Source organism: Schistosoma mansoni, chromosome W, assembly GCF_000237925.1.
Source record: "Schistosoma mansoni strain Puerto Rico chromosome W, complete genome".
In the NCBI taxonomy this organism is placed as follows: Eukaryota; Metazoa; Platyhelminthes; class Trematoda; order Strigeidida; family Schistosomatidae; genus Schistosoma; species Schistosoma mansoni.
The window spans coordinates 8,356,724-8,370,862 of NC_031502.1; the positions used below are offsets into that span (position 1 = coordinate 8,356,724).

Genomic DNA, 14,139 nt, shown 5'->3' on the forward strand with positions numbered 1-14,139 from the left:
TGATCAGTCTATGTCGGCATCAGTTGATCTCTCCTGAACTGTCTCCGTATAGTCATTTGGTCATTGGTTTTATAGAATAGATAGACTGTGGCTAACTGTGAAACCCAAGAAGTGTCAAACTCTTACGAATTATTATTTAAACATCATACTTTTTGAACAGGTTAGTGACGACCTGGACTCAGGAGCCCAGTGAATAACTTTTCATGTGTTTGGTAAGAAATGTGTTGGGTTAGGATCACAGTATAAACATCACTACTGGGATCCAAGTAGGTCCAGCTGAAAGGTCTCAGGCTTGAAGAAACGTGTGTCATGGGTTCCACTGCTTGCCATACATCATCTTTTTAACACTGTTTAGTGTACCTTTCAGTTTGCAATCCACATAGCTAATCTCTGATCATTTATACAGGCCAATAAACGAAGATTGCTAGAACCATAAAGCCATACACCAAAAATTAAAAAAAATAAATTTGTCGATGCTCATTTCTGAGCCCCATACTAGGAGGAAACGACTGTTTGGTGGTTTTGTGTTTTTAATGATGGTCTCGATATGATCAATCAGTGAATTTGACTCAACAATCCATACAAATCCTTCTAAACTAGCATTAATTTCGTTATGATTTGGATGGCTGGATCAAGTGACGTAAATACCAGTAGTACATTATATATCTAAGATTTGTGTTTGCACTACTAAAAAGCACCAAATCGAAAGACTGGTGGCCATAATTCTTCAACTACCATCAAATACATTCCTACAAACAATTCATTTATGACTGACAGTAACTCAAATTAGATAACGAATGATTTCATCCACTCTGTGCAAAGTTCAAAGTAAGTGAACTAAATTAATCTGCCTTTATTTAGCAAAATCAAAAATTCATGAAGTGGAGGCGTGTTTTAATAGTACTCCTCATTAACTGCAAACGAGATTTTTTCTCAAAAATCCAAGTGACGTTTAGTAATCTATGAAATTTTTAGACTTCATTGGCTTCTTCTAACCCAGATTTGACCATGTTATTCAATAATACCTACCTACATTATAGACTATTTAACTTATTCGACAAATACTTTCGACTATTAAACTTATAATGCCTGTGAGTTTAGGCAATATCTAGGCAATCCTTACAAGATACACATATGCCAATATGAGACTGTTCAGTTGCAGTCCTGAACATCAATGGGAATATTCAAACAATCAATACAAAAATGAATTATGATACTAACTTTTTAAAATCAGTCTGACTGTTATGTTCCTCATGTCATTTTATGTTTAAGAAGTGTCCTTTCAAAGACCTGTCATTTTGATGCCACTAATAATATTCAAGTGTTCCTGAAAGTAAAAATTCGTTATTGTCTGTTCGTAATTTGAAAAAATATATAAAATTTATACCCATGAATATCAGTACATTTCCATGAAATTCCTGGGAAAATTGATTATAGCTTAGAGACTGAATTGAAACGGCCTATTGAGTCACTAAATTGGTCTCATTATGTCAAATAAATTGCTCGTTGAGATATCCAAAATTGTCGTTACTTCCATTTGTGTTAAGCAATTTATTTGTTCATTCTGAAGAACAAATTGGAAGAAAGGGAAATACCGTTGTTAATCGCATTTCGGAGAATATTCCCAGGAAATTGAGACTGAGAGGTGAATATACTATACTTCTAATGGTGCGATCCTCCATCATTTACTTGATAGTAAACAAAACGTTAACATTTCACGATCATTCAAAATTATGAATAATGAAACGGCTTTGAACTTTCTGAATTTCCCGAACTTATCTCTATTAAAAGGTTTAGACTGGATCAATATATTCAAAAGGAGATTGCTATCAGCCTTTTACTGGTTCGATTACATTTAATTGTGTAACATTTCATTTCGTATTTGCAATTACAAATTAATTTTATTCAGCCTTTCTTAGATCTTATCTGACCTTTATTGGTTTTCATATTATGATCGGTTCTGTTTGTTTTTTATAGTTATTGTTACGTAACTTTTGACGTTACTTTTGTTTTTCTCAATCTGTGTCAATGAAGTTGTTTTTCTTGAATACCAACAATAATCTATGGAAAAATATCTATCCAAATGAACATCACTTAAATTTCTTATAAACTTATTGTATTTCTGTCATTCTTCATTGATGAGAACCTTTCCAATATAAAGTATATACAGTCCTTTGTCTTAGTAATTAATAATAGTAGTTCTAGGTTGTAAGCAGATAATGAGAAATCACGAAATAAATGAATTCATGTTGTCCTGTTACGTTTGTTTTTAAATTACGTAAATTTGACGTTAGTCTATTCATATTTCTCACCTGTGAGTGCATGTGATTATCTTAATAGCTACTGATTCGTTTAGAAAGAAACATTTTCGCTTTTTTTTAGCAGCAGGTCTAAGGATGGTTATAGCTTTTCTTACTATCAAAGTTGATTTTTAATAGACTAATCATATCCATTGTAAGTACGCCCATGACTTAAGATTTAGGTCCTTTGGACGGTAATAGCTTATGATATTAACATAACCATATATAAAGGCATATAATGATAGTTGTTTAATATATTCATTTGTAATTTGCTTATTAGACATGATAATTAGGTATGAAATTAAGATTTATGTATAGAAAACATATAACACTACTTGAATCTTCCAACAATTACTTAGCTAAACATATTTTCTCGTCATTACAAAGGAAATAAGAATCAACTGTTGGGCAACAACGAACATCAAATTTATGATGGTGTCTGAATTACGATAGGTCAAAATACAAGTCAATTATATAATGAACTAAACCCGTACAATTTCATTCAGTAATTACCTGATTTCTGACGTTCATAGTTTACCCATAAAATTATAGGATAATTAGTTTAGTGAAGGAAAGAGTTCAGATTGAGAGTTATTCAATCATTAATCAAAAATGCACTGCTGAAGAGTCCCACAATAGGACGAAACGGCCGTCCAGTGCTTCTAGGTTTTTCATGGTGGTCTAGCTTCAATTGACTCATGATTTTAATGAACAAATAGTAAATATATTTTATCAACATTTTTTTATGAAGAGAAGAATTTCAAATAAAAGTTGATTTACACTGAAAAATGAAATTAATGGAGCAGTGAAGTGGTTTTTACTTCTTAGTTTCATACTATTCTACAGTTTGCATCTGGAATATCATGAGAGAGTAAAAATCATAACAATTATTTATCGCTGGAAATTATTATGACCATCCAGTTGGCATTGTACGGTTTTTTAATTCTTTTGTCTCATGAACCTCAATCATAATAAGAAAAAGACATCCGATCTGTCAATTAACTGTCTGACTTGAAAGCCCACACGATTATATACATAATTTACAAGATTTCAAAGCACCACAACTAGGAAATCACAACATTTACCTAGCTGGGACTGGGAAACTAGGAGATCTGGTTTTTAACTTTAATAGGAGCACCTGTTTTCTCTTAACCACAGGTAAGCCTTACTGACCAACTAGCACGAAATCTAGGTTTAGAACTCTCCCCTAACAATGTCCTACCACCTAACATGATTAGTATAAACCTGTTTATTAAGATTTTCTTTCATAAATCTAATCATGTTGACAATAATTCACCTGTAGATTTATTACAAACCTTACCAACTATCAAAGGATTACAAGTGTATCTCATAAACTATACTACTGTAACCTCTTACACCTATATTTTATTTGCTCTCAACCGTTTTTTCCGAGATCAAGCAAAGCTGAAACTAGTTCTCTGATAACTGTGTTTATATTTTAGTCAAGTTAACAAGATAAAATTTCAGTAGTCATTTCAAAAATAAGTTTAATTATATGTGCATACAGGTATGTGTAAACGTCCTTATATATTTATGTGTAAAGGTGTTTCTATTAGTAATTATGCTTCTGAATGATGATACAATATTATACAGAGGGATTTTTTTCGAAAAATAATCGGTGATACAGTGAATTAGTTAATAACATTTGTTAAACCATTACTAATCGAATAGCTATTGCCATTATAACAACATAAATAGGAAATATAGAGATAGTAATCTTGGCTTCTATTCTTTTGTTTGTACTTTTACGAGGTTATTTTTCTTCGTTAGTATAAAAAGTACAATCAACAAAAGTAGATGCGAATCAATCACTTATCCGTACAATGTTGATTAAGCATTCCAATGAAGACCAAATTTCTATCATTTTGTAACAGTTTATATCAGAATAATCAATTAAATTCAACGGAAAAGAAGCAGTAAACTAGATGCCGCATCAATGATGAATGTTTAGTGTCGTAATGACAAAATCACTTGGTGATTGTGACCAATCCATAGTACAACTATGAAAATGGTTAAGAATGGTTATGCTTAAGTAGTGATGATCACTGCATGCTACTTGTATTGAATAATAAAATTATTACTTTCAAATGTGAAAATAAGAACAATAAGGATAACATCTAAAAGAATGATACAGAACAACTAATACGTTCATTAGAAACGGAATATAGGTATATCATTTCGTAAACTGAAAACACTATGATGCAAATGGATTCAAATTGGGCGGTGGTACAACACCCATATTTAAATTATTTTCAGAAAATAAATAATCTGAATGACTGAAGCATAAATTTGAATGATGACAATTGATATGACCATTTGATATATAGAAGTTAGTTTTTATACTTTTAGCTATGTTATCATCAGTGTAATTTTTAGAAGACTGATCAAACAAATGGATTTGTTGCTTATCTTGTTGTTGCTTCTTTTCACAAAGTGTATGATCATTTTTCCGTTGATTTAAAATATCACGTACACTTGGTCGCCGTGAAACTGAATGAGGATAAATTTCATTCAGATTGATATTACAATTTTCAATCTCACTCTGTTTGTTTCTTTGTAAATATTGCTGTGAATAACCATGAACTGGAGAGTCTCTCATGTGGCATTTGCTATGAAATAAACATAGTGGGATCTTCTGCTCTCCTACCTAAATAAATTAAAGCAAAAAACAATTTTAACATAAAAGAAACTATTCGTCACAAAATACATTAGTCACTTGTTTTGATGTCAACCTACTTATAAGTAATTTGAAAAATTCCCATATTGTGATTTAGACCAACATATATAAGCGAACAATATTGTTTTCTATTAGATCCTCATCAGGCTTTACTCTAATATACAGTAATATTTATATGCATACACGAAATTATTCAACCAATCAAGGTAGTTTATGAATCAATGATAACAGTGGAATAGATTACATAACTAAACATAATAAGTGAAAAGTACAAATCGGTAGTGTGATGATAGGTGTACTAGTTGTGATAAGAATAACAAAAGGCTTGAATCAATGTTACATAATAGGAAAATAGGTCAATGATTAGAAAAATATAGACACTAAAATAACATTCATAGAAATTATAAGATTACGTAATAAGAAGTGTTCAGATAATTAGACTGTGAAGTGAATATTAGAAAAAATAATAAGTAAATAATTAGTAGGGGGGTGAAGAAAAATAAACGAAGAAAGAGTATGGAAAATAAAATTATTTATTAAGGCCAAGGGAGAGATAAGGGTGTTACAAATTTCTTATGAACACAAAGACTTCGGTTGTTGGATCGAATTCCTATAGCTTCCGCTATGTGTAAGTGACGAGATCGAACTTTAAATGACTGATTTCTGTCAACTTTATGACCGCTATCGATCAAGTGTGAAAGAATCGAGCTCTGTATCGACCTGACCATACCTTTTCCTAACCACGAAGGGAGGTGTTCACTAACTCTTTGGTTCAGTTGTCTGGTAGTGCGCCCAATATAGCTTTCTCCACAGGAGCAGCTGAATTCAATTTAACAATTTCGTATATGCATATAAATATTACTGTATATTTGAGTTAAGCCTGATGAGGAACTAATCGAAAACAATATTGTTCGCTTATATATATTGTCCTACTTATAAGTAGTATAAAATTATAAGTGAAAGTATTTCAGGTTCTTTCGTCTTGAAGCTGACGGAAGCTTCAGGGAATCCCCATGTTACTTTTCAGTATAATTTATAAACGTTTCTCGATAGGATGGATAGAAAATTTTATTGCAAATTCTTGTTCTATTCATTTTTCTATTACTTGTGTATCTATTTCACGATTTACATAATAAGTTTATAAAAATGGGAAAACTAAATCACAAACATCGTGTATAAGTTTTTAAACTTCTATTCACTAGATACATGTTGAAGTATAAACATATTTATATTCATCTAAATTTGTCACCTGAATCCCCCGAAGTTTTAGTAATTCCTAAAGTGAAGTTATAAAAATAAAGTTTGTTAACTCAGACCTCCTCATGATGTCCAGTGGATCGAGAGACCTTATGAACCACCATGGATGTCCAGCGGAGATCATTCTAGTCAATCACTATCTTCGTAAAACCAAGTTGATCTCGTGGTGGACGAACACTGGGTGGAGCATCTATGTTTATGTATTCGTTTTGAGATTCATGGGTCAATTTGATCTGTATCTTTCAGGCGTGTACATAGTGTGTGTTCGAGAAAAAAATCTTCTCAGAACGACTTTATTTATACTATCCTGGTAGTGCATGCCTCTCCTACCCAGTATTTCACGTATATGGGTAATGTGTAGTTCCATAACTGTGATTTAATGCTACATGTCATCTATTTTTGTGCGGAAATTGCGTGTAATGTATATTTGTCAAAAGGAATAGCTTCTATCTGCCCTCTTTAACCTCAGTAGAAAATACTATCTATTATAGTGGAGACCATCTCACCCTATCGAAGTAGCATCTATACCAGTGCGTATGCTGTAGAATGCATAAGTATATTTAATTTGAGTCTTTTAGATGTCCATGGAACGTATACTCGTCACAAAGATTGGTTTCAATCTTCTCTCTTGAACACAGTAGTAAATCCTAAAAATTGTCCCTAGGGGTTTCCCGACCAGTTCACCACATAAAACAAATCTTGACCCGGGTACTTAGGCCCACAAGAACGCATAAAAACCTTCAGAAAAGCTAATCGACTTAACCTATGAAGGATTTACTAACTTTCCTAGCTAAAAATGGCACATAAACTGTGTGAAATTTGTGTAAAGATTTAGCTACATCTCATGTCGATTGAATCAGGAACTATCTATAATATTTATTTGTAAAATAAATTAAATTTAGCTATGATAAAAGACTTTTCAAAGTTTACTGCACTTATTATTGAACTTCGAAGATAATTGGATTTGACACGCAAGTTAATTAATGACCGTTCAGTTCAATACAAACGAGGTTTGATAAAGCCCAAACTCAACAGAACTGATGCTATCTGTGCAAGTGAAACCAAGAAAAGAGAGGTGAAGCTGCCAAACTAAATACTGACAGGGAATAGGTATCCTCTGAAATTAATAAACCAATGAATATGCTACAAAATGCTAACAACTAGTCTATTTTTTGGATTATAAAAGTCCATCTTCATCACTCTACCATAGACAGGATATAACTGATGCTAAGAAGATATTTCAATGCAACCATGTAAAATAAACCAGTCTATTTCATCCCATTTCCTCAGCTTCGCTTTTGCGTTAGGTTGTTTTAATGTTACTTGCTCATTTAGTATACATATGAAATCTATGAATTTATCCTGGTAAAGCAGGGACTTGACCCCATAAACTTCGTCATGATTTCGAAGCCAACTTCAAATTTCACGGTTTGTATTTTTAGTATTCAAATGTTTAATCAACTCAAGCCGGTTACTAAGTTCATTTATCTGGCTTTGAGCAACATGTTTATGTAAAGACTAATAATACCATCCGACTTCTCAAACATATGTAATCAAAGTGGGTCGCAAACTTAGAAACTAGTGGTTGAATTCAAGTATTTTAATCATCAGGTCACAAATTTATTGTCAAAGAATATTGTATTTCAAGTCTAGTACATAGATATAGACAAATGGTTAGCTACTAAATTTTTATTCGCTTATATCTCTGGTCCTTATGTCTCCATTTGCTTGGTTCAGTCTTCTTTCTTCATACATACATATTTTAACAAAATAATGTGTGGTCAGATTTTCGCTAGAAATGTATTAAGCTAATAAATATCAGATGGTGCTGATAAACCACCTTTTTCATTCGATTATCCAATTTACACACAGGAACACAGTGATTTCAGTGGATTCTCATTTTCTAAGCTGAGTGGAGTATTCATAAAGCTTTCACTGTCTTTCTAGACAACATTATTAGAATAAACTTCTGATAAATGTGAGGGATTTAAAATTTTACACAAACGACTAACACCTTGTTCTGTCAATCTTGAATTCGATTGGCGATTGTTTACACTCGTCCTATGATTATCATCATATTTTATTCTTTTAAACACATAAACAGTCAAACGGAGAATTTTCTGATTCAATAGATTATTTGAGTAATCTTCCATACTACAATATGGATTGAAATAGACTGTGATGGTGTTCCATTCAAAAGCACCATGGAATCATTATACTCAAACCGCCTAGTTTAAAGGGAACAAAACATCATCAACATACAGCAAGACTTCAGCCTTTGTAAAGAAAAAAGCTAACTGATGGGAAATTATGTTACAATAAATGAAAATAGGGAGGAATCAGGTAATCAGGATTTGAATAAGAATCCGTATTACAACTATTGATTCTGAGTCAAATGGAAATTTTGCATCACATCTTATATCTCAACAAACAAGTGAAGCTGTCTTTCGATAATTGAATTAGTTTTCAGTCTTTGTCTATCTGGATGTCGTTATCTTATATAGCAAGTTAGAATAGATCTTATTCCGATATGCCTGATATAATTTAATGATTACCTTGGCAAGTAAGATTTCATAAAACTTACCAGGCGATTTACGTTTTATGACAATAAGTCTTCATTCCAAGGTTATAATGCCTATCACGGTGATGTGGTAGTTCCACTTGAAGTTACTGTCCTTATTTCTTTATCATTCCATCCATTTTCGGGTATTACACCATGTTAAGTAACCCATGCATTTACAGTTATTTTTGAATACATAGCCTATAATATTTATTCACTGTTTCTTGTTATTTGTATTCGTGATGCTTAATCAAACATTTAGTGAAAATTATGTTATCCTAACATTCCATACAGTTTATCTTTACTTCGAATATGTTCATTGATAATTTCCATATTTCCTGAATAGTACTGGTTTTAATTTGCTATTTACCTCTGATAATATTAACGCAACTAAATACTACTGATTATCTTATCGTATTTCCTTTATATGTTAAGCTTAAATAATCACTTCTGGAATTGCTTTCTCTCTGTTCGTACACTAACACCTGTAGACTTCATAGACACCTCATTAACTAAAATTGGTAGAATACATTGCTTATTAATATCAATACCGCGTTTTACAGAAAAATCCATTGTTTTAATATTACGATTTTATAAATGGCTCAGTTACTTGGTCTGCATCCTTAGAGGGATTTAACAGTATCATTAAGCATGTATATGATGCCTTCAGATGCATTCATGTTAAAAATATTTATATTTTTCATAACTTCTCGTGATACCAGTTTATGATTCTTCCAGCAAAGCTCCAATAAGCAGGTTGTATTCGTCACATGTTTATTTGATTGAGGGTGCCATTGAAAACCAAGAAACAATAAACCAATATTTCGTCCTGGTGGTCATTTTACTACCTACTTCAAAATGTTTCTGGAGTTCTAGTCATGATTGGTGGAGTTCAGACATGTTGAGAATAAAGCAACTGTTATCAGTACTGCTGGATGATCTTCACACTAAATCGAAAACTGATAGAAGTTGAAGTTTCACTATTAGATCCCACTCAATGGTTCTAACTATTAAAGGTGGTGCGGTGTCCCTTCTAGGGTGAGGTTGTAAACATGCATTGTTTAAAATGTCCATACTAAGATGAACCAATTGTTCAGTTTTGAATAATACACTATTATCAATTCCTGACGAAGAAACCTGGAAATGAGACGAAACACTTTATTTGAAACTTAAATGCTTCAAGTGATTTTCACTTATGAATTCCCTTTCTTCTCATTTTCTCAGTATCCAAAAATAATAAAGATACTAGGGGATAAAAAATAAAAACGTTTACATACTGATAGGCATAATATGACAAATTGTCTGAAATCAGCGACTTCACTCTCTAAATTCAGTGATTATTCTCTCTCTTCATCAAAACCTGTCTATCTATATGTCAGTGAGTCTGAACAAGGTAGAAACGGTGTTTTAGTCAAAAGTATCCCTTATTTTGAAAAAAATAACTCTATTTCATTATTTATTTGTCTAGACATCTAGAAAAAGCGTTAATCAGCCGTATATATATTGACTTAAAGCTATTTTAAAAAAATAAGACACAATTGTTTGCTGAAAATCAAAACGGAAAACATTCAAAATCATAAAATTAAAATGATCGCAATTTTTTACTTTTGTTCATCTAAACATGAATATAAATGAACACTGGCATCTAACCTCTCCGTCTCTTTATTTCACTGCAGTGCGTTTTACGTCAAGCGTATGCGTGTATACTTTTATATAATTGTAATTCACTATATCCTTATTTTCTACCATTCTTATTATATAATCTGAACTTGATATGAATGGAACTAATTAACTGATTAATCCATAATCGTGGATTGGTTGAAGTTAGACATTAACATCGTTGGATGCCCGCTAGCTCTGTGGTCTAGTGGTTAGGCGCTCGCGCGTGAGACTTATAGGTCCTGGGTTCAAATCTCGCGAGGCGGGATCGTGGATGCGCACTGCTAAGGAGTCCCACAATAGGACGAAACGGCCGTCCAGTGCTTCCAGGTTTTTCATGGTGGTCTAGCTTCGATTGACTTATGATTTCAACTGTATAAAAAAATCCATCAGTAGTTTAAAATATATGCATCATAAAATTATCCAGAATCTTTGTGAATATTATCTTGACTTTTTCTTGATTAGATAGATTGCAGCTATCAGTGGAATCCAGGAAATTCATTTTGTTCTATTTGGGACTCGCCTGCTGAATGAATCTCATTGTTGACGTTTCACTGCTAGTCACTATCTAACATTATTTATAATTTGCGATCGTGGAAATGTGCTTAAGATCCACATATTTTAATAAAGATTGGTTAATTGTTGTTTTTAACAGCAAGAGGAAAATGCAAACACTCAAAATTATTGGCTATTGTTAAAACTAGTTGTCTTTGAAAATCGCGATTTCAGCTGGGTTAAGAAACTCTGAAATTCATTGAAGGCTCACTAACTCATATATTCCCAATATAAGGTCAATATTCTATTTGATTGAGTTGTGGGTAAAAATCACTTCTAAAAGATAAATTGAATAGTTTTTGTTATTCCATTCTAGACAGATTATTATTTTGAAATGTAACTTACATTAGTTGATGACAACTATTGAAAGTAAGGTAGCATTGAACAATTGATTTGTCCAAAACAGTGGTTCTCTTTGATAAATTTGAACAGAGAAATGAGAAGACAAATTTTGTGAGATAGTACCATTTCGTGCTTTCTCGTCAGTCACATACAAGCAACATGTTATTCGTGTAAATACAGTTTTGAAGATAAGGTCAAAATTTCTTATTTAGCATGACATTCACTTACTAGAACCATGGTAAACAAAGGTCAACGTACAGTTGTTTTTGAACACATAAAGTTGGACTTTTCCGACCAATCAAGATAGCTCCGAGTAGTTTGAGTGTGTGTGGGTTTTGATGACATGTCACAATTCTAAAGGCTGATTTTGGGTCAATTTGATGACCACTCATCATTAGATGTTTTGCAATGGACGAGGCTGGGTTTCTTGATCGATCTTGAGATGACGGGCTAGGTGGATGAATCATGGATTTGATTAACCATCTTGGAATATGTTCCCCTATCCTGTCCTCCAATCGGCGATCTGTCCTACCTAAGTAACTTTCTCCGCAGTTACATGTGAATTGGTAAATACAGTGGGATTTGGACTGAATCGGTCTTGGAGACTTGATAGGGTTAACTGAGATCGACTGAGTTGTTGTGATAAGCCTCAGATTAGCTGCATTGAAGGTCTACCATCAAAAAGCTGCATCAGCTAGTCAGCTTGAAGTGTAAATTAATGGTCAGGTTGGAATTTCTAAATAAATGCATTAATGACAACCACTTTCCATGGATTTATAACAAAATGCTTCGACGAAATAAAGTGCGAATGACAATTTCGAATCTGAGGAAGTTAACACAAATTCAGATTGATTCGTGTATTGACAAAATAAACCAATACAAAGAAACTTGCACACATTTCATACCACTTATTGAACAACTATCCATCATTTGCCATATCAAACTAATAAACTTCTGCAAAGGTATATTAGAGAGAACGGCGAACCGAACATGGACGAAACTCAACCGGTCGCTATCAAAGACCCGAACGATTTCAGAATTTCCAGAAAATCTCACAGAACGTGTTCATAACTTATCTAACTTCAATCTTGACAAGGTTCACCTAGAAGCTCTTTCAATGGGACTAAACTACAAAGTACCACCGAAAAGAATCGACAAGAATTTGGTGGACGCCAATTTCGAAAACCTCTACAGCCAGTTCTCAAATTTGGCTCCAACATCAGCTGAGAATGAGGCATGGTTCAAAGCCAAATTAGTTGATATATCCCAGAAATTTGCAAACACTCCAATCAACCAAAAATCTTGTCTAACGAATGAGCACAGGGAAGCATTGAAGGAACTTAAGAACAATTCCACAATAACAATCTCCAAACCAGACAAAGGTTCCGGTGTTGTAGTCATGAATAAGGAGGACTACATAACCAAAATTAACGTGATCCTCTCAGACTCTGCTAAATTTAAATCAGATTCACAGATCGATAACGTGAAGTTGGTCGAAAAACAAATGTGCCGAGAACTACATCTACTCATGCTTCACGGTTTTATCACCGAGGCCCATTATAAAATGCTCAAGCCCATTGGTACATGCACACCAGAAATGTATGGCTTACCGAAACTGCATAAGCCTGGAACACCTATGAGACCAATTTTGTCCATGATAAATTCACCATACCATAAGCTAGCAAAATGGTTGAAAGGAATTTTGGATCCTGTTTGTAAACAACTGTCGACACATACTGTCATTGATTCTTTTGAACTTCTCCCAACCTTGGAACACTTGAATATTTCTAATAGTCGGATGTGTTCTTTCGATGTAAACTCTTTGTTCACAAATGTACCTCTCGAAGAAACTGTGGAATTTATTTGTGATTTCATAACTTCACACAACATAAGAATACCCATTCCTACTACCTATCTTCGAGATCTAATTTTGCTGTGCACAAAGAATATAAAATTCTATTTCCAAGGTAAAGCATATATGCAAATCGATGGAGTGGCTATGGGAAGCCCTCTCGGACCTGTTTTAGCAAACATATTCATGGGAATGATAGAAAGGCAAGTGAGTCACTTCATTGATGGTATTACACTTTACAAACGATATGTCGACGATATTCTTGTCATATTACCACAGTCTACAGATATTAATCAAGTCAATGATTTATTTAATGCAATTCACCCGAATCTGAAAGTCACTTATGAGGAAGAAAACAATAATGAACTAGCTTTCCTCGACATCCTGCTCCATCGCCGTCCAGACGGATCGATCAGACGCAGAGTACATCGCAAACCCACCTGGTCGGGACAGTACCTCCACTTCACTAGTTTCTGCCCCATACAATATAAACGTTCTATTGTCAAAACTTTATTCGCTCGGGCAAGTAGAATCTGCACTGTAGATACATTGAACGACGAATTTAAGTTTATTACTGAGACACTTAAATTAAACGGATATCCTGAAACGTTTATTGGTCATCAGAACACAAATACGACGAAACTGATAGCAACGGATGTGCCCAAGAAACCAGTATACCTACAGTTACCTTTTCAGGGTGATCATTGCATGGAAATTTACACCAAACAGACTGCAGCTGCAATAAAAAAGACCTTCAATGCAGCTATCTGAGGCTTATCACCACAACTCAGTCGATCTCAGTTTACCCTATCTCAGTCTCCAGACCGATTCAGTCCCAATCCCACTGTATTTACAAATCACATGTAAACTGCGAGAAAGTACTTAGGGTAGACAGATCGCCGATTGGAGAACAGGA

General features: G+C 33.5%; 1 protein-coding gene across 1 annotated transcript in view; it reads right to left on the bottom strand.

Annotated features, from left to right (window-relative positions):
• Window positions 1-4,515: 4,515 nt before the first annotated feature.
• Smp_126290 (hypothetical protein) overlaps window positions 4,516-14,139 on the bottom strand; it is a gene marked incomplete at both ends in the record, with an annotated part of 25,106 nt that continues 15,482 nt past the window's right edge. Inside the window, 1 exon segment of the mRNA XM_018800120.1 lies at window positions 4,516-4,968. Coding sequence (XP_018653965.1) covers window positions 4,516-4,968 — 453 coding nt within the window.